The sequence below is a fragment of the Peromyscus maniculatus genome, chromosome 6, assembly GCF_049852395.1.
Source record: "Peromyscus maniculatus bairdii isolate BWxNUB_F1_BW_parent chromosome 6, HU_Pman_BW_mat_3.1, whole genome shotgun sequence".
Classification (NCBI taxonomy): Eukaryota; Metazoa; Chordata; class Mammalia; order Rodentia; family Cricetidae; genus Peromyscus; species Peromyscus maniculatus.
Window position 1 is genome coordinate 115,709,886 of NC_134857.1, and position 25,641 is coordinate 115,735,526.

The window sequence follows — 25,641 nt, forward strand, 5'->3', positions numbered from 1 at the left end:
ATCCTCTTCCAGCCCCAAACCATGCTTTGCAACCAAAAAACAGAGAACACAGTTGTTTCCTTTACCCTTGTCTCTTCCTGCATATATCTTCCATTCCCATCCCAGGGTATCAGATTTATTTCACAGATCAGCAGACTTACAGTAATTAAGCCAGTATTCCTTTCCCAAGTACTTTAACTTGATAATAGTATCCTCTCTCTCTCTCTCTCTCTCTCTCTCTCTCTCTCTCTCTCTCTCTCTCTCTCTCTCTCTCTCTTTCTGTGTGTGTGTGTAGAGACCTAACAAATCTAACTTTAAGACCTCTTATAATTAAAATATTAATGTTGTATAGTTCCACAGTATGTGTGTAGTTCTCTGGGTATTCTTCACTTATACAAGGGCCCATTAAGGCATCTGGAATCACTAAAGTTACACAGCTGAAAATTTCAAGATTTAATTATGTTGGGGAAGTTTGATTTGTGAACAGAAGAAAAATATGAAAACCACATTTTGGGAACTAAATCTGGAAAAAAGTAAAACAATTGGGAAGGGTGCAGTCAATATAGAGATTGGGAATTGATAAACATTATTGGATGTCTACTTTATAGAAATTATGATAAACACCTTTATCTAAGAATATTTCCTTGAACTCTAACTGAAAAACACAGATACACACACACACACACACACACACACACACATGAGCACACACATATACACATACACACGTGCACATGTGCACACACACTGCCCAGAATTGAAATTGAGAAGATTATTGTCGTTTATAAGCAGAGCAATTTAGGATTATATTTAAAAAACTATTAAGAATTATCTAACTTTCAAATTCACATTATTTCTTATATTATGTTATCTGACTCTGTGAAAAATAAAATATTTTATGACTGTCTCAGATATCATCTCTTAAAGGCTGTTGTCATAGTAAATTTCACCCTGACAGTAAATAGGAAACCCACTGATACATTTTTACAATATCATATTTATTAAAAAGGCATCAATTTAAAATTTTCCTAATTTAGTGTCATTTCTTTAAGCAGAATCACACACTAATAAGACCTTTATGTGTTATCCTCAGGCCTTTCTAGAATTGGTATGTCGATGTTACCAATCACTTATCTGATGCTCAGGCCCACTTCAACCATTGTCCATCACAGTCACATCCCAAATATTTATTCAAGTTTGATTTAAATTTCTCTTTACCAACTGTACACATAGAACAGATCCTACTTCAAAGGAATCTCTGTTCCTCTCCCTGGAACATGTGACATGTCAGCAGATAAAGAACACGATCCCATGGTCCCATTTGTTCTTCATATGTCTAATAACCTCACATCTGTCACCTCAACCCCAAACAGTGACTTCACATTTCACTTTCAGTCTGGTCTTCAATAGTCTTTAATAGGCTTCTATAGTTCTTTTTAATACCTAAGTCCCTCCTTCTTTGACTCTATGGAATTGGTAAGCACAGGTGTGCTCTCTAAACATTTTATGCTCTAAGATATCTCATTCTCATGCATGAGCAGCCCCAAGTATGTTGCTTCTTATGTACCAGATTCCCTCCTTAATAGAGTGAAGGACTCCACCTTTCAACCATCCAGCAAAAAAAAAAAAGTCCAAATAGAAGATACCCTAAATAAAACACCCACATTTCCATTTGTATCCTGGGCTGGTTTCTTGGGTCCAAGACCTGCACAGTATTGGGGCTCACAAAGCCCTGCTCTTAATGTTAAACATTTTGCTGTCATTGTCTTGAAATGCTAACTAATCTGAACCAAGGGGCTTTGCATTTTCATTTTGCACTGCAAGTTAAGTAGTTGGTCCTGTTTAAAAGGTGATTGTTGCCTTGCTGTTCAGCTCTTTCCTCCTCTGCCTTCTCATAACCGTGCTTTCCACCAAAGTCCAACTCAGATTTTACAGGGTCCTCCCTCTAACTTCAGCCTGCAAGCAATTCAGAATTTTCAAACAAACACTAACACGTTCACACCCACATCTGCATCCAGCCACGACTAAGTCAAACTCTCTATTCTTCCCTAGTTCTCCTCATCCAAAATACTCTGATAGCATTTTAAAATCTTTATGTCATTTTCATACCTTCTGAGCATCAGCAGATTCTCTGATATTCTAAGAATTAAAATGGAATACTCTAAAACTATGACAGCTTTGAATTGAGTATGCTAGGCTCTATTCCTTAGCACCCTTCATGCTGGGCTGTACATACACCTGCATCTCCCTGCAGTAAAGAGCCTAGCCCAGGAGAGAAGATCTGTCTTTAGTTGTGTGGGTACATTTGATTCAAGGAGAAAGCTTTAGATGTTCATATATCATAAACTTGTTTTTATCATTTATGAAGCTACCATTTAGTGCTTTATCTTTTTGACTCTTGTGTTTGCGCCTTTTACTGGGGGTCTAAGAATTAACAGAGAGTATGGGTTATGATCATTACTACTTATAAACCTTAAAGGTTGCTCTACTGTTCACAAAACTTAAGATTTCAACAAAAGGAGTACAGTTTGGTCTATAATAAAGCACCTATGTAGTGGGCATTTGCTTGGGTGTTTGGGCTGAAATTTAAACACACATAGAAGATGGAGATCCCAGTAGATCACTGTTAGCTCACTAATACTTTTGCACACTGACCTATGGCTTTTTCATACATTCATAACTACTTTATTTTAAAAGACACCAGCTCAAGAAAAATGGGTTCCTGGGACTTGGTAAACTTGCTGCACTGGCTTCTGCAGCTGCCACCTATTTGTCTCATAGTATCAGAAGAAGAATTGGAAAAAGGAAGGGCTATGATAATGAAGGCTCTTCTACACAGATAAAACAAGATGAAGAAAAGAATCTTGTAGTGGGTAGCTGTTCCAGCTTTGACCTGGAAGTACTGCCCCCATTGAGGCTTCAGTAACTGTCATGCCTATAAGGCAGGGCTAAGACAGGAGTCCTTAAGACCTGAGACCTCGATGTGCCAGCCCTCTTGGTTCCTGGACCCTGGACACTGGAGGTAGGTTGAGCAGAGTTCTCTAGAGAACACTGCTGGACTGCACTACACCTTTCCTGGACCCTGTATCCTATCCCTTTACTTCTAAGTTACCCCACAAAATAAGCCTCCCTTTTAACTACGTGGAGTTTTGCCTTAATACTACAACCAATAGAATCTTAACTGGTCTTGAGGTTGGTGCTTCTGCAGAGGAAACAGAGACAGCCTTGCCCAAGCCTTGATGGGGACTCAGAAATAGCAAGAGAGATAAGGTTTCAGAGAACAGATTGCAGTGCTTCAGAAAGCTTTGTGTAAATTGTGTGGAAGGCATTAATGGAATCACTATTAAAGATCAGACATTTTCACAAAGTGAATAAAGTACAACTATGCCAACTTCACAGAAGCCAAGGGAAGGAGCCAGAGTTCTTGGTGCCACTCTTAGGCAGAAGTGAAGGTGACTCATTTGTTGTAGGTGTACACTCAGAGACAGGATTTAGCTTTAGTAGGATTGCTACTTTGGATGAGGTGAGCTACTGTCATGAGTATGCCTTGTACATTATGTAATGCTTGCAGCTTCCCAATTTCTATCAACTAGATGTCAGTAGCAACTGTGATAATCTGGGATGCTTGCAGGTTTGCCTGCATCTCCTCATATAAAAGAAAGGCAAAACTCTTCCAAGTGGAGAACCACTACTCCATGGGAATTTGCTGAAGACTTTTATGGAGTCACATCTTCGAAGCAGTGGACAGCATACACAAGAGATGCTGGTCTAGATGCCACCATTGAGCTAATTCCATGTGGATTTCATCAGGAAGATAAAGATGGATGTGCCATTTGAACAATGAATACCTTTGGCAGACCTAACTAACATCATACTGCCTATGATTTGTGACTCTGCAATATAAAATCTAGATGTCTGACTGATAAACAAGTAAAAGAAGCTTAGAATACTAAACTTGAAGAATTATGCAATCCCATAGAAACTTAAAGAAAGGCTTTATCAAGAAACAGGTTTAAGTTTACATAGAACACTCCTACTTACTTATTTCTCAAAGAGTTAAGAATAAATAACCCTTATTTATATAGAACAGTGAGTCAATGCTAAAGAGAAAAATACTATTTTTCTCTTGTTTTCCTGTTTTTTGAAGCAGCATAAGATTGTCAAGGCTTAGGAAATTGATAATCTGTGGACAGAAAGGGGCTGGGAAAGGTTACTCAGTGGAAGGATCAATGCTTCCCAGCTCCTAGGATCACAGGCAGCTAACAGCTTAAAGCTCCACCTCAGTTAGCAACATACAAGAGCTGCTTCTGCAGAACAAGCGTGGACAGTGAGTGGAAATGCCACAGGAAGTGGGTCCACAGATCCAGCAATTGTACAGCCAGGAGCAATGAGGGGTTGGTGGCAAGCTAACTCTCATCACAGGGAAGGAAGACTGTGCCCCCGTTGAACACATGGCCATGTCAACATGATGGAAACACAGAACTACAAAATGGATTTCAACAGTGCTAGGTGTGAATAAAGCCCACTTCCAATGGCCTAGAAACTGTCAGAGATAGCACTGATAAGTTCTGGAACTTTTAGGATTCCTGAGATGCCTCTGTTGTTACTTTTTCAGGAGAAAGGGCATTGCTCTTTGGTCTTTGCCCATCTACTAACTAGAAGATGTCTCAGAAATCTGGTGAAGTTCAAAGGTTGCCATTTCAGACAATTGGCATATACTGAACATTCTCCAGGGAAACCAGAAACATAATTTTCACTCAGCTGGAACCAAATGGTCTTTTCTGTGGTGCTTGGCAACAGTATATGGATTCAGATGGTACTAAAATCTACTTACTGGGAGCCCAAGATTTGTCTGTGATAACTATTTTTGGTCCAAAGGATGAGATTATTCTGAAATGTTGGAGGCATAATGCTGGATTTAAAATGCTTTATATGATCTTTTGACTTCTAGGGTTTTTTAGAATGTAGAGTTCTCAAGATGGATTTGATATTGAAATAATTTAACTTTATAAGGCCTGAAAAAATTCTATCTATATCCATACAAAAATTTTAAAAAGCCTATGGCTGGTCTATATAAAGGACCACTGTCTAGTCATCTACATAAGGTATGTCTGCCTAAAGACAACTGAAGGTTACTATTGGTCTTCAATTTTTTTGTGTGACTAGTAAGGGGAGGGTTTTATAATACTCAAATTTTACTGCTGCAGATATTTTTAAAAGTAGCTATTTAGACTCATTGCATAACTCCTGGGGAGCTATTTTTACTCTTAGAGTTATTTTATTTCCTACTTTGATTTCATCTATTTGAGACTAGATCACATTGCTTTTATTACAGTTCTTTCCTGTTTCTTCCATTATTTCTGACTCCATAGGAGCTGCCAGCTTTGGTTCCTTAGCTTTTTTCTTCCCAACTTAAGCTATCTGTTCTTTTACCCATGTGGCAACTTGTCTTTCCCTGGGCATCTGTGTCTGGTATCTCAAAAGTATGCAGCTCAAGTATACAGTTCAAATTCCTGCCATTTCTGGTAGTGTATAAGTGGTTTTCCTTCCTCTAGAACTGACAAGAAAGTGACTTAAAGGAGCAATACTTCTGTTCAGTCAGTCTGCGAGATGGAAGTAAGGGATTTATCTCAGCAATCCTACAGAATGTTCAGCTTCTCTGACCACAGAGTTGGGGACCTACCATCAGCAGCCATCAGAGACCTCCTGATGTCAGGTCATGTAAATCCACCCACTTCTTCCAGAAGGACCTTTTCATACATCTCCCATAAGGCTCTTTTATACTATTACCCTTTCCTTCTCAGCAAACCCCCAGACTAGCATCAAACTCAGGATCCTCCTGCCTCCACTTCCTTCAGCAAATCTTACCAGTGTGTGCCATTGAAACCAGTTGTGTGCAGCTCAGGTCTGAACTAGGAACTGCAAGGCCACAGGCAAGTGGCTTTTTCATAAATCCATGCCCCACATTGGGCGCCAAAAAAATTTCTGCAAGGAGCCATGACCATGCATAATAGCAACTTTGAAATCTCCAAAAAGATGATAGGATATCACAATTATGATTCCACATGGACAATAATAATACCACTAAGCTGACAAACATCATCCAAAGATTAGGTTTGGACTATAAACTGCTCAGGACAATTTCAAGATGGCTAGCTGAGATGATCCAGCCTCACAGACTACTCAAGCAAAGATTTGAGTCAAGCCCTGCACTTTCCCATTATGCAGAGACTGGACAAAGACACAACTAACTCTCCCAGCACTAACCATAGAGGTCTAGAGGTCTGTACAGACAGACAGGAAGTGACAGAGCTGGGCAGAAAGAGGAAGTGATGTAACTGGACTGAGAGAGCCAATGAAAGAACAGAACAGAAAGGCATATAGGTGTGGGTAGACAGGAAGTAGCTTTCTTTGGAAGCTGTGGAGTTGGTGAGGTGAGGTTAACTGTGGCTTTTCCTATTCCTCTGATCTCTCTTAGGCTTTAACTCCAATTTCTGGCTTTGAGATTTTTTTTTTTATTAATAAGATCGTTTAGCAATTTGTGTTACACTTTCCACCTAAGGATACCATAGATATTGAGGCCCAGTACTGAGAGTCAAACTCTTTTAGTGGTTTAATTTAGTGGCTCAATCAAAGAAAAGAAGAAACATGAAGAATGTCCAAATTCTCCCTCTAACTGTATTCTTATTCTTGAGAGATTAATTCTTCCAGCCTATATGATATATATATATATGTATATATATATACATATATATATATATATATATATATATATATATATGAATGTATGTCATCCAATAATACATTTATAATTTTAAAATGTTGGTCAAACATAAGTGATTTTTAAGTTCTAGTCAACAGTGGATCTCCCCTTTGGAAAATAAAATAGCTGACTGCTTATTGTGAAATCAAGTTACTAAAAGTAGCTTAATACATGTAGCATGTGTGTATCATTTTAAAGTGTCGAGTCACATTTGATAAGATTAAATGTTTGGAGAGTCTCTAATGTCCAATTAGTCAGAAAAGATATATTAAATGCCTACTGAGTACTAGATATAGGTTCTGACACTGTAGTTGTGAAAAAGAATAAACAAAAATGCTAGGTTAATTGTGCAAATTATATCACAGTGAAATTTAGTGTCTATGAAAACAACAGGGCATGCAACAAAGGCCATCACCACTGACCTCACATGGAATTTCCCCAGGAAGCACCAGGGCCAGAGGTACAGACACTCTGGAAGCTTCTAGGTCATCAGTTTCCTCCTGTCCACTTGTCTCTTCCATATATTTTGCTCTTGGGTCTGGTGGAATGCTGACCTCAAGGTAGTCTTCAGGACCTGAGGAAAATTGCAAGAATACAGATTAGTATCATTCCATCCACTACAAAAAACAACTGCTGTGGAATAGATTTCATAAGTACAGAAGCTGAGTCTAGGATAGTTGAAATAAACATCTTATTCATTAAAATAATATTTTTGACTAAATACTATTACAGCACTTACAAATAAGCCAGATCTATTATATGATTATATGTTCATATTCTGGTCACATATTTTCAGAAATTCCAAATTCTGTTGCTATTAATAAACCAAAGGAGCATTAGAAAATTTATTTACCTTGAAAATTATAAAGAAAAATTTCAGTTAGAACAATCTAAGCCAGAGTACTAACTTATATTACACATTCTAATTTTTAAATACTCATTATAAACTGGGAATGGTTATTACACTTGTAAGCCCAGCATTTACAAGGAGAAAAAGGCATGTATTTTAAAATTTCAGGTCCAGTCTGGGTTACATAATGAGTTCCAGGACAAGCTGGGCTAAAATATAATTATGGAACATTTATTAAGTAAACTAACACTAGATACTAAGTTTCATGATGAAATACAGGGCTAGCTGGGTGACTGAGCTAGTCAGAGTCCTTACTGCTCTTTCAGAAGACCCAGCTTTAGGTCCAGCACCCATATCCAGCAGCTTACAACTGCCTATAGCTCCGGCTCCAGGGCCTCTGACAACTTCTGGCCTCCACTCACACATTTGTGCATATACTTATATAGATACATATGTAAATAAAAAATAAGGAAATATGGGTGTTCATCAAAATATTTAAGTGTTCTGTGAAAAAAAAAGTGGTTCAGTTCAAGTGAGTTCTTTATGGAAGTTCTAGGAACAATGAAACATGTTAGTATGAATTTCAGAGCTTAAAGAGGGGTAAAGGGACTGGTGTTTGTCTGGTTTCACATGCAGTAACAGCATTTAGATTCAGTTATTCAAACATTGTTCTCAATTGAAAGAAAAAATTGTGGTAAATAATGAACTTTTTTTTTTTAGCTACTCAGTGACTCAAAACCCAAAGTGTCTTTATTCAGTCCATATGGTTGAAATTAAGATTCTCAGAATGAGGTGACATCTGTAACTTTTAGGGTCATCTCCAAGGGAATCGCTACAGAAACCGGCGTGGGAAAGTGAAAAGAGTTTGGTTTTCTAGGAGGGAGCCTTGCATGAGCAACAACAGTTTCATGTCGCCAGACAAGGCTGCTCTGCTATTATAAAGACAGAGGCAAGACCGTGCTGCAAACGTGAACAGTATCCATTCACCAAAGATGACTGACCCTCCCCAATCCCGACTGGTATGAGTGACCACTACTTCTTTTCAATTCCAGGACTAGTGTCTTTTCTTCTGCCTTCAGATAGGACCAGCCACTCTTCCCAGTTCTCCTAGGATTTTTTTTGGCTTTAGTACTGAAAATACCATGGGCCAGGAAACCCTCCACCCCACGTCAGTCCAAGCAAACTGGAACACTTGCCTTCCTTCTAAGTAAAGTGGTTAAGCTATGAAATCATAAAATTACCTGTGACATGTTAGAGGAACCCAACTCTTCTCATAGGTCTTTAGCTGAGAGTTAAACCCTGTTAGATACTGTTAGTAATAGTATTGGTGGTGATATTTCTGCATTGTGGGCACCCTTTAAAGTTCACTTTTTCTGGGAATAAACAAAACCCTCTCCAGTAGGCATCTGGCTCCTTGAAAGACAGCTAATAGAACCTTCCCTTATGCCAATATGAGTGTGGAGCTTGCAACTAAACAACCCCTCTCTAGGTGACCTTCTATGTGGTCACTCTGGTCACCTAGCTGCTTTGAACATCTCAATGATGCCTCCAATGCTGATGCTACTTTAGCAAGAGACATGACTTTAGTCATACATAACGACTTCAGCCTTCAGTGCCTAGAAAACATCTCTTTAAGCTTGACAAGCTCTGTTGACCACTAGATGATGTCATCTGCAGCTGCTCTTAAGTTTCCTGGCCCCAGTTGCTCTGGATCATGTCATAGCCTGACATGTCCTAGTTAGGTAAGGAAGATGGAGAGTACCTCTCCTAGTGAATCAACAAACAGTTTATGATAAACAGGGGGAAAGGGGGGCTTATATGAGGCTAGCGATTTGTATAAGGTCTGTGATGATTAAAGTGTATGGTATGCTGTGATTGGTAGAATTATAATCTGAGCACAGGTGTGGCCTGGCTCTTTTCTAGCTGTAAAAAGAGCCTGTTTGCTCCTCTTTTGGAGTTAGTCTTGAGCCTTCTCTCCTACACATTGATGTCACCCTTACCTCCAGCACTGGGATAAGTCCCATTAAAACCTCCTCCTAAAGCAATGGTTCTCAACCTTCCTAATGCTGCGACCCTTTAATACAGTTCTTCTTCATGTCGTGACCCCTCCCCCAACCATAGAATTGCTTTCATTGTTACTTCATAACTGTAATTTTGCTACTGTTATGAACCATGATGCAAATATCTGCATTTTCCAATGGTCTTAAGCAACCCCTGTGAAAAAGCCAGTTGACCCCCAAAGGGGTCATGACCCATAGGTTGAGAACCTCTGTCCTAAAAGGTCTGTTTTGCCCATTTGTTGTCTTATCATGGGCAGTGCAGAGAAGACCCCTCTCAGAGCCTCTACTCCAGAATTGGCAGTATTGGCAAGGAAGGAAAATGTTTCAGACAACAACCCAGAGTGAAGATCAAAGTATCTGGAGCTCAGAGAAACAGGAGGCACTGTAAGAGCATCCAAGTGGCCAGCAGCAGAAGGCCAGAAGCTACCACTACTAAGAACTGTGACAGTATTGAGAGGCAAAGACTGTGAACATCCTAAGCTAGGATCTGAGACCATGAAGACTGAAGGCCCCCAAAATGGAAGTATTAGAGAGTTACCAAGGATTCAAAGAGCTGCTAAGTGTTCTCAGCATAAGCCTACAACAACAAGCCTGTGCCTTGGTAATCTAAAACAATATGGCTCTGACCTTGAAAGGTAAAAGCCACATGACTCCAGTGCTTAAGGCTTAGTGCTTGCTATAAGCTTCTGAGTTTGGGAGCCCGGGTATGAGATCTAAACTCAAGGCCACCAGCACTAAAGATGTTGCTCCTTTCCTATCTGTGCTTTCTATCTGCTTAGAGTGTGAGAGAATGCAGTGCTCTAAGCAAATCAGCTGTCATCTTCATTAGATGTGTGCCCACTTGCCAGAAAACATCTTCACCATCACTAGCTAGTCTGTCAGCAACATTCCTTCTGAGAAGAGGGATTTGGGAAGACCACTGGACTCTCATCTGAGATTCTGGCCACTCTCTTTGCACCTTCCTCCTGTTTGTATGCAGTTCTGCCCTAAATGCATGAGGCATCTGGGTCTCAGGAGGTGCTAGAGAATACAGGCTGGCAAGAGTTAACTGAGAGGGAAACTCTATTAGCATGGCTATGGGGAAGGCATCACCCACACTGGTCAAAGACTTCCCAGTGAAGTTGGTTTGGAATCCCCGGGTTCCTGTAAGAGCCCTTCACTTATGCGCTCTTTCCCAATAAACTCATTGACTCCCAGAGGTGAACTTTGCTGGGATCATACTTCAGTTTGTTATCATTGGGGCCTTTTAAGGAGGAAGTAGATTTGTGTTTCACCATAGAGTGAAAAGACAACTATCCAACTATTTCTGACATTTCCTGGCACAAGCAAGTTATAGTCCTGGCAGCTTGGCTCTCCTGCAGTTCACACATCCGCCTAATCTTATGTTCATTCTGATACATTCTTCATACTGAGATACCTTGGTTCTCCATGATGTATTTCTCTTCATTAAAATAAACATAACATCCAAATAACCAAGGGAAGTATGTTCCTGGGGGTCTTTGGCTAAAAGGATTGAAGATGAAGAGTCAAAGGTACTGATGGCTAGGCTAGGGTTAGAATTTTGTCCTCACTACCTGGCAGGTGAATAGGGCAGAAGGTGAGTTCCAGAGAGCCTTATGCAAACTTACAAAATTAGTATATGGAAAAAAGTTGTCAGAGAAGACCAGACGCTACTCCTCACAGGTGCAAAAGGTACTCCAGAATTTCCAAAGGCAACTTGTGGTAATTATGAGAAACAATCTGTTGTCATTGTTTCCTATCAAAGGTAGGCAGCCCAACAAGGTCCCAAATCCTGCACATCCCCCATGCAGATTGCCCCATCTCATCAGATTGTGAAGTCCAGCTACCTGAAGTGGGGTGATGTAGTCATATATTGTATACCCTAATAAACTTGCTTGGGGATTAGAGGACAGAGCCAGCCACTAGAGTAGACATAGAGGCCAGACCGTGGTAGCACACATCCTTAATTCTGTCACCCAGGAGGCAGAGATCTGTCTGGATCTCTGTGAGTTCAAGGACACACTGGAAACAGAGCCAAGTAGTGGTGGCACACACCTTTAATCCCAGTACTGGGAAGAACACAGCACACACGCCTTTAATCCCAGGAAGTGATGGCAGGGCGGAGAAAGGTCTATAAGGTGTGAGGAAACAGGAACTAAAGCAGTTCAGCCGAGACCCTTTTGGGTGAAAACTCAGAAGGATTTTAGTCAGAGGATTCGTGGAGTTGGTGAGGTAATAGGTGGTCGCTGTGGCTTGCTCTGCTTCTCTGATCTTTCAGCTTTCACCCCAATATCCGGCTCCAGGTTTTTTATTATAAGACCATCTAAGATTGGAACAACAGGGTGAGACACAGGCGCCACCTATGTCAGTGGGGAGAGACAAAGGCCATTTTGGCTCATTGTGCTTGCTAGTCCACTTTGGTTTCTGACACGCTCTTTTTAAGAAAACAACAACAACAACAACAACAACAAAAAATCTGCTTTCACGTTATTCATGTTTTCCTTTGTGCAGCACTGATCTTATTTCTTCCCCAGAGTTAGTATAATACTGAACCACGCAGCCTTGACAGCAATCTAAGATGCTCATGACACATGCGATACCCGATGAACAGGCACAGAAATGTCTGCACTGTGCCCGTGAGTCGACGAGCCCAATTCCTTTCAGTAGATAAACTTTCTTCCTGCCCCAGCTCATTCCCTCCCTCAGAAATTTTATTTTCTGTAAGAAAATAATCTCTGCTTCTGCTCCAACTGTGTCTTGGCTCAATTCCTTGTTTGGGGACACAAGAGCTTCGGGCCACTCTGGAGTTTGATATCAATCACGTCCAAACAAGAAGTCACCAGCTCCGAGCTGAGGACGAGGATTGTGCAAGCTGTGCAAGCTGGGAAGGGAGATGATGGAGCAGACTGCAGTCACTTCTAAGAAGGAACGATTGCTTTCTGTTTTGTCTTGCTTCTGTTTTATGAAAGTTAAAGAATTAGGGAACAAAGCACCCACATTTCCAGACTTTTACCAATTCTGGTCTTGTCTGAAGCAAATAAAAATGAGCCTTTATTTCTCTAGCCATTTCCAACTGTTTCCAGAGTAGTTTCATTGTGCTCAGTTGTCTCTGTCTCTGTCTCTGTCTCAGCATTCACAAGAGAGGAAAGTTGTAGGAAACTGCAGTTTTCAATTGATGAATGAACCAAGAGGCTGATTTCACTTAATATACCGTAAAATAAGTCAGTCTATCATTCCATATCAAAGTGTTGTGCCTTTGCAAAAGAATTTCTTTGTAATGTTGGGGTATAAAGGACTATTTATTTATCCTAAGGATATAACCATAAAGGTACAAAAAAAGATATCTCTATTACTGAACAGAAAACTAGAAGCAGCTGGGTGGTGGTGGCACACACCTTTAATTCCAGCACTTGGGAGGCAGAGGCAGACAGATCTCTATGAGTTCGAGCCCAGCCTGGTCTACAAAGTGAGTTCCAGGAAAGGTGCAAAGCTATACAGAGAAACCCTGTCTTAAAAAAAAAAAAAGAAAGAAAAGAAAAGAAAACTAGAAACGGGGGGGGGGGGGGGAACGGGGACGGGACGGGACAACAATATATGTTGTAAGATAATAGATGTCACTAGTAAAATTCTATCAGGCAATATTTAATATTGGGAAACACTTTTATAGTATAACTTGAAGAATCCATGTTACAAAATTTTCAACTTAAATGTTCATACATCAATATGTGTGTTAAATGTATGTGTGTACTATGTGATCGAAATTCATATTCTTGAATGAATGAGAATAAACAAACCATTTCTATATCAAAATCACAGGAGTGGGTATTTCTAGATTCTACATTTTAACATATATATATGCATATGTTGTGGTCCTTTTAATGGAGCAGGCAGAGTGTCAGTCATATATATATATACATATATATACATATATGCATAAATGTGATATTTGTGTATCATAAACTATATACATAATTAGATTTTTCTTCAATGAAATGTAATTTTTACAGAATAAGCTAGAGAGTAAACTATAAACATTTATTTCAAAATAAGGACTGAATTGATCAAGACCTCAGACTAAATATATGCATCTATCCCCTTCTACAATATGCAAGCCAGATATCATAGATTGTCTAAGGAAAATAATTGCTTTAGGACATTAGATATTGGCATGTATCACTGAGTTAGAACCAACTTTGAGTAGTTCTGAAAGTCTGATGTTAATCAGAAATTAGATGAACACAGATGCCCAAACAGAGAAAATAGAGCCCAAAACATGATTGTAAAGCATAATTTCAAATATAAGACTGGATTTCCAAAGCTAATTATTTTCTAAAAATAAAGAAGCCCCAGACCCACAACATGGACCAGCAGATGTTCCTGAGACAAGCAAATCAAACTAGTAGAAGCCCTATGAAGCCAAAGCTCCTGGTAAAAAGTAAAAACTAACTAGTAACAACTCTGACTACTGGGACTTCTCCTGACACAACTGTTACTGGGAAAGAAACTTCTCCTGATGCAACTGTTATTGGGTAAGAAGCAAATTGCCTTTGTCTGAACACAATTCTATGGATTCTTTCTGGACAAAACATACTAGCACAAATACTGAGTGAGGCAACATGTGGAGCCTGGTATATTTTCTAATTTCCCAAAGTTAGCAGAGAAAGATAAGAAGAGATGACCAGTACTTCTCTGTGATTAAGTGGGGAGCAAGGCTTTGTGATGTGTGAGTATTCAAACCAGGATGCTCATGAAAGGTACAATAGCAACTGAAAATAATCAATGATTTTCAAGAAAAGTATTGTCCATCACCAAAAATAATCACTGTCTTGATAAATAAACTATCACATAAGGTCACCAAGATCAATATGAAGAACATCAGCATTGGCAAAATTAGTTTTATTTAATCAAACATTTCAGAAAACTTGTTAGTGATTGTGCTAGTTAAATTTTCACCAAAGTGACAAAATGCCTCAGATGAATACTTTAAAAGAGAAGGTGTGGCTTGGTTAATGGAGTGTTTGCATAGAATGTATGAAGCCCTGGGTTCTTGCTCCAGTCCTGACTAAATCAGGCATGGTAGAAGGTGGGATCAGGAAGATCAAGAGTTCAAGACCACCTGTGGCTACATAACGAGTTCAAGGCCAATCTGAGCTATATAACATCTTTATGTGCTGCAATGATACTTTATATGCTAGCTGTTCTTTTCAATTCATCAAGACTTCCACACACTGTATTATATTGTGAACACATACAAACTAACCTTTCAATGCTGGATTTTTACATTTCTGCTCATCAAAATTATTTATGGATATTTTTAATTGTATAATAATTATAAATGATTTAATTTTTAAATTGTGTTGGAAATAGTCTCCTCTACAAATTGTTGAGGCAAACAGAAAGTTCTCTTCCTTTATTAAAACTTTTCAAAATTCTGAAGGGACAACAGAACTTTTAGCCATTATAAGACTCACAGTAGTAGATATAATTAAGTTAAAGCTCTGAGTAGTGCTCAGTATAAAAATTTTAACTTTTCCAAAGTAAAGACATTATGGGTTTTTCTTCCCTGAGTATAAAATAAAACTTCAATATTATTTAGAAATGATTTGTTTATTTGCTTCCAAATAAACTTTATATACATAGGGGGTAATTAGGAAAACATTATCTTTTCCATAGAAACACAAATTGTCATATATAACTTACATAATACATATAACATACATAATTTGTACATATATGTGTGTATTTAACTACATACTTACACAAGTTATTTATCTCCTAAGGATATAAGTATAAATATATAATATACACAAATTATGTCTATACACATAATTTATAAATATAGTATCTTATTTTACTAATTACAATATGAATATATGGTTATAAAATATAGTATCTTATTTTAATAATTACAATATGAATATATGTTTATGAAATATGAGTATATCTTTTACAAGGTTTCTCATATGATATCGTATGTGTATACTTTAATTTGATATATGTTATACAAATTTACATACATCTATATCCATATCATAGCTACATACACTAGTACCACTTTAGTTAAGACATGAGTATTGGGCTTCAGGCTGGCTTCCTCAACAGAACAATGACTGGAAGAGAGAAAATTTCATAGTGATTGTATATATTTTCTCACAACTCCTTTCTCTATTCTCTGAAAAAGTGAAGAATTTACTACCTTGTTCTGTGTTGAACCTGATAAGCACTCAATTATTACCTGTGAAATGAACAGGCTATTTTTTTTTAGTTGGAAATATATGGAGATGAAGTTGTTAGGGTGGATTAAGGGTGGACAGATGCTAACATATGGGGAATTAACTTTGATGTCTCCATTTCTGAAATAGCCTTCAATACATTACAAGTCTTTACCTAGAACAATGGATGCTAATGTGACAGGCTTCCTTGCAGACAGCATAAAGGAGTTTGTGCAGAGAAGAAAAAGTGAAGCATCCATGCTCAGCCCAATCTGAGTGGCTGAGCGGAGAAGGTCATATGCACCACAAACAGTGGAAACTTGGAGGAATGATGAGGCTCAAAGGGGGGAACTGGAGGAGACTCTGGAAGGATATGAACATTCCAGAAATATGTACTAGAAAAAGAGTGGTTATCCAGTACCAAGTGGTCAGCCCTGAAATCATTCACACACAAGCAACACTAAACAGGCTCAGAGGTTGTATTTATGTATCATGTAATTCTATTTTAATTAAATTTTAGAAGCCAGAAAGAGAAAGAAAAAATGGGAGGCAATTTCCTGTTGGTTTAAGAGTTGTAGATCCCTGCCCTTGGAAGAAATAGGGAAATAAGAGCACTCTGACATTATCTGTATTTAAGTGTCAAAACAATTGCTGTGTTTTATGTTGTTACCCCCATGAATGATAAAGTAAATAATGAAAGTATGAGAGAAGTTAATGAATAGATATCTTTCATCTTCAACACAGCACTCTTGACTTTGGGCTGGAGTTTCTCTTACTCAAACAAATGGCCATACTATCTTTGAAAGTGACCTTTTTCCTCACAATGCAGTAAGGTCAGTCTTAAAGCATAATCAGCGAGCTAGAATGGTCTCATAATGAGGACTTCATCCTCAAAAAGGAAGAAAATTTTAAACTGCAATCTGATCTAAAATGTTATAAACAAACAGGAATATTAATAACAACACAGAATATTTATTATAAGCCAATACTATAGTTTTTGATTTATTACTTACATTCTACCAATTCTACAAGGTAGATAATAATATCCTCCCCATATAGATTAATACATTTATTGTTTAATCAACATTTATCAACCATCTATGTGTCATGAGTTATCCTGGATGCTAGGGATGCTTCTATGAGCTTCACTTCTCAAGGTATACTATCAAATGAAGGGCAGATATGACTAAAGTGTGGCAACAGTGGATGCTAAGTCCTGGGAGAAAAATTAAAGCTAACGACAAGTCCAACAGAGAAAGCAAGGAAAGGGAGAAAAATTACAGTTCTAACAGAAATATAAGGTTCTGAGCTGTAAATTGATGTCCCCAAGGCCATGCCACTGGTTATTTCTGGAACCAGGAAAACAAGCATCAACATTCAGAGACTTTTGATTACAATGATACACATCACATGATGGTAGAGTTATCACAAGAATGATCTTATAGAATCAAAGACACAAACTTTTTAGAGCTGTTACAAACAACATATGATCTCAAACTCCAGAGGCAATGCCTAAGGCATCAGTTATGACCATTGTAGCTGGAGAGCTTCTCTCCAGGTCCCTACAAGCCCCAACACAGACACTTATATTATTTAAACTGTTTGGCCTAATAGCTCAGGCTTCTAGATAGCTGTTCTTATATCTTAAATTACCTCCCCCCCCCTTTTTTTTTTTTTGGTTTTTTGAGACAGGGTTTCTCTGTGTAGCTTTGTGCCTTACCTCGAACTTGCTTTGTAGACCAGGCTGGCCTAGAACTCACAGAGATCCGCCTGCCTCTGCCTCCCAAGTGCTGGGATTAAAGTCATGCGCCACCACCGCCGGCCCCATTTTTATAAATCTATACCTTGCCACATGGCTTGTGGCTTACCAGTATCTTACATGTTGGTACTCATGGCAGTGGCTGGCAGTGTCTCCTGACCCAGCCTTCCTATTCCCAGAATTCTTTTCTCTGCTTGTCCTGCCTATACTTCCTGCCTGGCTACTGGCCAATCAGCATTTTATTTATACACAGCGATATCCACAGCAGACCATAGCATTAGAGTATAGCTAATTAACATTAGGCTGATGTTCTAGTTCAGATGCTGATTTACATAGGGGTGACAGTCTGTTTATGTTTATTACTTCTCATTGCTCAATGAATTATCTAGCATTTTCCAAAGCATTTGAGCAGAGTGGCTGTGTGTTTTTTGATTGATTAGCTGTCACTACTTAGAAAATGACAATTTGTGACAAATGTGGAGTCATAATCAATAAATGATGGTGGCCCTTCTCAAGTTCCTCTAACAGTGCTTGCTCCATAGAAATTTATCAATGTATGTTAGAAAGCAAATTAAAAAAATAAAATACAGAAGAGAGATAATACACTATCTTGTGTCTGTAGTTCAGCTATTTAAGAGTTGTACTCTAGAGGACTGGGGCAATAACTCTTTTGGTACATGTGTCATGACTGTATGAGGGTCTGAAACTACATTAAAGAACCAACATGGGGTGTCCTTGTATCTCAGCACTGTGGAGGAGGAGAAAGGCCTCTCTCAATTTCACTAGTGAGAACTTTCTAACTAGATGGAGGGTGAGTTTTTTTTTTTTAAATTCTTCATGTGGGCCACTAGAAAAGTCATCATATAAATTCATATCTCCCATTTTTCATGACAGTTGTCTGCTTGTAGCTTATTTCAGAAATGTGTTTTCCTCTCCTATCATCAATAAGCTGCAGTCTTGTTTAATGGCTATCATAATGTTTGAGTCTATGCTTCCATATGACAAGGCCTTACTTCATGATTTAAACTATTACTTGCAAACTAAAAATATTTTATTAAAGTGCAGTTTTGGTGAGGTTTTCATTTCCTGTCCTAAAATGAATTTCACTGAATCATGAAGATCTTGGAAAGTTTAAAAATTATCCCATATAGTCCCGGTCATTGCGAAAGATAGAAAAATGTTTAAAGCAGAATCTCTTTGCCAAGAAGCTTTAAGACTAGTGAAATGATTGACACAGCATCTTCCAGGGAGTCAGGTAGCTTCCAAAGTGAGCTGAAAATCCATGTCCTCAGCTTCCACAATGCTAATCAAATCATTACCTGTTAAGATGTGTTACATTTGTTTATGCTGTGGAACATTTGTTCAATGATGCAAAGATGTGTTGTTTATGTTTCCTTGGTTTAACTCTGTAAAGCTGTGTTACTTTGCTAGTCTAAAACACTTGATGGTCTAATAAGGAGCAGAATGGCCAATAGCAAGGCAGAAGAAAGGACAGGTGGGGCTGGCAGGCAGAGAGGATAAATAGGAGAAATCTAGGCGGAAAAGAAGAAAGAGCAAGCAAACAAGAAGAGGAGGAGGCTAGGGGCCAGTCATCCAGCTACACAGCCAGCCACAAAGTAAGAGTGAAAGTAAGATACACAGAAGAAGAAGAAAAAGCCCAGAGGCAAAAGATAGATGGGATAATTTAAGAAAAGCTGGCAAGAAACAACCCAAGTTAAGGCCGGAAACTTATAATTAAGAATAAGCCTCTGTGTGTGATTTATTTGGGAGCTGGGTGGCAGGCCCCCCAAAAGAGCCATAAGAGCAAAACCAACCAACAACAACTCTGGGATTCTGGAGTCAGTTCTCTGCTGCACATATCAAGGCTGGCCTCTTTAGAGTTTCTTCACTTTGATATTTGAGCTGATGTTCAGGAAAGCCTGGGAGGGATGTTCTACTATACCAGATGACTGCTTCATTTTCAATATACACGAGAATGACCAAGAAGAAAGAAAATAAGAGAAATGTAGACAATAAAATAAAACAGAAATTTATTAAAAGATAAATTGATTCAAGTAAAAAAATCTTTAAAAGAATTAGAATATGCACCATAAACTTGAAACCTGGGCTTCTACAACCTCAGAAAAAAAATACAACTATTTACTCAATTATATAAACCAGAGAAGCACTTCAGGACAAAAGAAATCCCTTGTGTAAAGTATCAGATACCTGAACTCACATTCATAATTCAGACTTTTTGAGTAATATATATTTCAAACAATCCATCATTTTAATTGGAATTCTGAAATAATAATGAACCATTAGTTTCTTAGAGAAAGAAAAAGGCAGATATCCAATCCCTAAATGTTAAAGTTGGCACATAATAATTTTTCAGACTTTAATAAATGCTAAAAAAAAGTTTAAAGCAGTACTACTGGCCTTTGTCTTAAATGTACTAGGCTATCATTATACCTTTACTGTTGGAATTAACTAATTATTGTTTAAATTAGTGGGAAAAATCAATGTAGGGTCTCTAAATCCTGCTGCTAATTAAAATCCTTTCAGGTAGAATTAGATAATGAGGCCTTTTCTTATAACCCTAGAGGATTTTAAGTCTGTTTCACACACAGTGCAGAATCCCATAACCTGGTGATCATCTCAGAAGATGAGAGAGGTAAGACCCAGGTCAATGACTGGGAAAAACTGACAGCAGATCCTGAAAGGACAGGTGCAGATCTCACCCAACAGATGAGAGAACAGACATTTATAAGGCAGAGGTACAACTGAGCTGGAAGAGAAGAAAGTTCGTGTGCCAGCTTGGAGTCATTCGGGCAATGGTGCAATCTTTAAAACAGGGCATAGGAATAGGAGTCATTGTTTTGTCAAGGCAAGGAAAGAGAAGGCAACGAATTAGCAAATCTGGAGATGGAAAATAGGCAATATGAAGCCTGATGGAGAAATGTGTGTTAGAACCGTGATCAAGAATTCTATAGAGATGAGACAATTTTCCAAACACACCATATATATATAATATACATACATACATATATATATACATATTCATGAATATATATATTTATGCACACACATTTATATTTTCATGGGCACATCTATGTCTGCTTGCCTATGTCATAAAGCTCCTATGAATATTTGCATAGACACATGCATTCATTTCTCTTAGGTAAATGGTAGGAAAATGACTGGATCATAGAGCAGGTTTATGTTTGTGTAGCTAAGAAACTATAAAACTTTTCCAAAACCAGTTGTGTCATCATAGATGCCCACAAGCAGTGTTGGGAGTTCCACCTCCTGAATAACAGCCTTTCCAATTTCAGCCATTATAGCAACTGTGTGTGTGTGTCATATAGTGGTTTTAATTTTGTAACATGCATCTTAAAATGTCTTATTAATAAAAACAAACCCAGAGCCAGGTATTGGGGTGAATGCAGAAAGATCAGAGAAACAGAACCAGCCACAGCTAACCTCACCTTGCCAATTCCTCAGCTGATCTTGTTTTCTCCACCTGGAAGTCTCTGTGTCCTCATCCAAATGGATCTCAGCTGAACTCCTGCTCAAAAGCCTAAAGGCTTAACCAGGCTCTAGCTACTGGTCCTCAAGCCTTATATACTTTTCTGCTTCTTGCCATCACTTCCTGGGATTAAAGGCAAGTGTCCCCATCCCTGGCAGTTTCCAGTGTGGCTTTGAACTCACAGAAATCCAGATGGATCTCTGCCTTAGGAATGCTGGGATTAAAGGTGTGTGTGCCACCATTTTCTGGCCTCTATATCTAGGGGCTGTTCTGTTCTCTGATCCCAAATAAGTTTACAAAGGTGCACAATATATTGGGGAACACAATATCGCCACATAATTTTTATTCTCCAAATGAGTCATCACATTGATAACACTTTCCCTGCTTACTTGCATGCTGGATGTTTTGTTTGGTGACACATCTATTTAAATTTCTTGCCTAACACCTTTGTTATATCATTTGATTTCTTATTGTATTTGCTGGATATCTACATATGCTGGAATCAAGTCCTGTACAAATTTCTCCTGTTTATGAGGGAAATTTCCTTCTTTGCATGCTGGGTCATTTTAAATTTGCTACCAGATGTGAATTCTAAGTGTTTTACTTCTATAGCTATTTTTTAGTTTTGCTTGGAGATACAGTTTTATTACATCAAAACAGCTTGAGTCTTTTTAAACTTTCTATTAAATTTGTGTGGAAGGGCCAGTATACTCTGTTAGGCAGGGATAATTTTGCCTCCAGTACCCAGATATCTGATGCTTTGGGGGGTAATGAAGTTCTTAGCACCCTTGCTGGAAGAGAAACCAACTATTCTCATGAGTGAATTCCTGTGATCCTTGGGTCCTCAGGGCATTTCATTGGATTTGAGTAGATTCTTCACACCTATGGACTTTGTGGACAGAATCCTAATCAAGGGCCTTGCACAGCCCTCTCTATAGACTTCTTCCCACATCAGCTTCCAAACTCCAATCCCCCGACCTTAGTCCTGCTGAGCCACGCTTGCCTTCTCTTAAACTGCGGGAAGCCACTGATCCACCTGGACTCTCTCCTACTGTGTATGACCTGAGAAGCTTCTACTTTCAGGTAGCAGCTTCAGGAGGAACCCAACCACTCTCTCCCTCTCAAGGATGATATCCCTGAGCTGCCTGATGTCCAGTATTTGAAAATAGTTGCTTCATATCTGCCAGGTTCTGTTAATCTAATTACTACAATTTGATTAAAAGGAAGTCTCCTGTGACCTTTTCACATTCTGTGTGTATCAGCATGCATAATGCATGTCTACTGTTGAAGGTCAATACCTGTCCAAGGAAGCCCATATGGAAAGTTCAGTGGGTGGCAGCTAAACAAATCACCAGGCTGGTTTCAAGGTGCATTTGAAAGAACCGTGAGCAGACACATCCATGTCATGTGAGTTCTCACAGACATTTTCTTGAGAAAGCTTGAAGTACAGCTGTCATTTTAAGGAAAACTAATAGTATTCATTTGCTACTGAGAAATCTTGCATTTTTTACATGAAAAGATCGAATTTTGGGAGAAACATATGCCTACCATGAACTGGAAAGCTTCCAAAGCTTTTCTGATTGGAGCAATAGAGAGATTCATTTATGTGATTTGGGGTGCTGTGATAAAGCATGTCAGTGTTTAGAAGATTGGTGGAATGTGTTACAGCAGTATTTTCTAAGTGGCCACTGTATGATGCTATGGAGGCAATCATGGGTATAAGTGTAAGATCAGCCCAGAATAAAACGCGGTGTGCTCACCAGACTCTGAGCTTTTAGAAACTGCTGCTGTGGAGTCTGGGTGCAGCACTGAAGACTCTTCTCTCACTAACTGTAAATGGGGGTGAGAAAGGATTTTATCCATTTACAATATATTGCTGAAGCAAATATAAGAGGCTAACTGACTTCCATTAAACTGTACATTAAAGATCTTTGAAAAAATGAAAGAAAATGTCACTTTTCTCACCAAGTTTTAAAAATATGTCTTTGTAATCTCTGTTAAAATGTTTTAAACTTTTCAGTGAATTAATACTTTTAAAAATACATATGTCTGGTTATTTTTCCTAAAGTGAATAATAAAAAATTTAATGTGGTTGATTTATAAAAGTCAGTGGAGGACTAAGGATGAATAAGAAGAAGCTTTTACACACACACACACACACACACACACACACACACACACACACACACTATGTATGCCATAATAAAACTCATTACTTTGTGACATGAAAAAAAAGATATATTTTTAATTTTGTAGTTTATTTATTTACTTATTTGTGCATGTGCCCACCCACAATACTGTATGCAGGCACAAGCACACTTGCATGGAGGTCAGAGCACAGCCTGAGTGAATTGGTTCTTTCCTTCCATCATGTGTGTCCCGGGATGGAATTTAAGTCATCAGGTTTGGCAGTAGGTGCCTTTATCCACTGAGTCATCTCACCAGCACCTTAAACAATATATTCATTAAAATGAGCTTTTTGAGGGTCTCAGCGTCCTTTAGAAAGGCATATTTAGAATAAAATAGAACAACAAATGACCAGCCCGGAATAGCACATTTGGGATTCTTCAGGATAGAGATAATGACTTAAACCAAATGTAAAGCTTCAGTCTGAAACAGGATTCTATTTGTCCTCTGAACAATTTCCTAATATGCCATTCATAATCCATCTTGTCAGGTCCTTCACTGAGGCCCTCACCATGCCTCCCATGCTGATATACTATCTCATTCTCCTCAGGCAATGTAACGATTATCCATGTAGCATAGTGTTGGAGTAATAGTCAAAAACCCCCATCTGGTTATGTTTTATTCACCATTGAAAGGACTTTGAGTTCAGGAATCCACAGTAAAATTCAAACTCTACCAAAGAAATAGAAAGTGCTTCAGAACACTTCCCCTGCCCCCACTCTAGCCTCTTTTATACAAAAGCATCCACATGTAAACCTTACACAAAACTACACACCCCAGGGGATTTGTTCATTCTTACATATTCCAAACCTTAAATAATTGAAATAAATAAGGACAAATAATCCCTTCTAGGATTTTTGCATTTGGTATTTATTTATTTATTTATTTATTTATTTATTTATTTAGGTGTGTGTGTGTGTGTGTGTGTGTGTGTGTGTGTGTGTGTGTGTGTGATATACATGGGCACTTGTATCAGGAGACAGAGTTGGGGGTGTGAGGACAAGTTGTGGAGTTTGATCTCTCTGCCACATCTCTATGTGTTGTGGAGCCTGAAGTCAGGTTTCTATGCTCCCCTGGTCATTGTCCTTTCCTACTGTGCCATCTCCCTGGCTCTTGGATAATTTTTAATATATCTGACAAGCAGGCCTCACTAAAGTGTTGTAACTAAAAATTACTTACTATGGAGTTTCCTTCCAATCCGATAAACAATTATACTTCAGTAGAATTGGCCAGGAATGATCTAAGCAGAATGTCTCAAGTTGTTGAAAAACACTTCTCTCTTTTGCCTCCTTGATGTCTTTAAATTTGATAATTTCTGCTCATCCTAATTGCCTGGGGATTTAACAAAAGCTTTAATGGAATGTGTTTAATGAACATTTCTGTTGTTATTGAATTCACAAATAACCATGAAGTTATTGCAGGTTTTTTTCCCTTTGATTTCACCAATTCTTTCATTATTCACTAAGTTAGAGGAGATGACGTTAGGGGAAATGAAATGTGTGTGAAGCCAAGAGTAAATTTCCCTTGGCAAGGGAATTTTGATGCCACAATTGTTTCTCAAATTCACCTGGGCAACAGCCAGTGCACAGGTTTAGGGCCATCGGTGGACAACCTACCCAAGAGAGTTTCCCAAAGACACTCCCAAGATACCAATTTGTGGATGTTAGTGTTACAATGTAATTAATGTGCCATACTACATGTCATTCTAACCTGATATTATATACAAATAAATCAATAAGTGTTCTTGTACTTGAAGCTTCACTGTTAAAAAATTAAGTATTTTTGACCTGCTTCTGAACTCAGCTTGTTGATGTGGAGTATCATGCATACCAACGAAACCTGAAACCTAATTAGATCACATCTTGCCTGCAATGAAATGAGGCTACTTATTATCTTTGATAACTCATGAAGGATAAGAAGATAAAATGTCGGCTTTATATATTACAAAGATCTTCAAAGAATCACGGATGGTTTATTCTGAAAAAAAGTTGCTAAATCTCAGGTTGCTATGGAATCACTTTCTCTTATCAGCTTAGGCATAACATTTTTTTCCTTTCAGTATTTTTAAAAAAGAACTTTTATTTATAGTGTTTTTAAATAGCTTTAAAAGTTTTTTCCCTTTAAATTAGAATGTCTATAAATTTTGTACTATCACTCCACTAAGCCATTTGAGATGCTCTACTTCATAAATAGATTGTGACAAGGGAAAATGAACCGTGGGAAGAGGAAACAAAGAGAAAGGCAGGTTTTGTTGTTTAGAATCAAGGCTCATAAAAGCCCTGTCATGCAATGTGTGTGGAGATACTGATTAGCTGAATGTCTA

At 38.4% G+C, this 25,641-nt stretch overlaps 1 protein-coding gene across 4 annotated transcripts in view; it reads right to left on the reverse strand.

Moving 5' to 3' along the window:
• Positions 1 to 25,641, reverse strand: part of Bank1 (B cell scaffold protein with ankyrin repeats 1) — a 248,059-nt gene that overhangs the window by 179,716 nt on the left and 42,702 nt on the right. For all 4 annotated transcript variants that reach the window (XR_013052383.1, XM_076575036.1, XM_042279976.2 and 1 more), the window contains one exon: positions 7,165 to 7,316. Coding sequence is in view for 3 of the 4 variants with exons in the window: in XM_076575036.1 (XP_076431151.1) it covers positions 7,165 to 7,316 (152 nt within the window). In the remaining variant the exon portion in view is untranslated. The remainder of the gene's footprint in view (positions 1 to 7,164; positions 7,317 to 25,641) is intronic.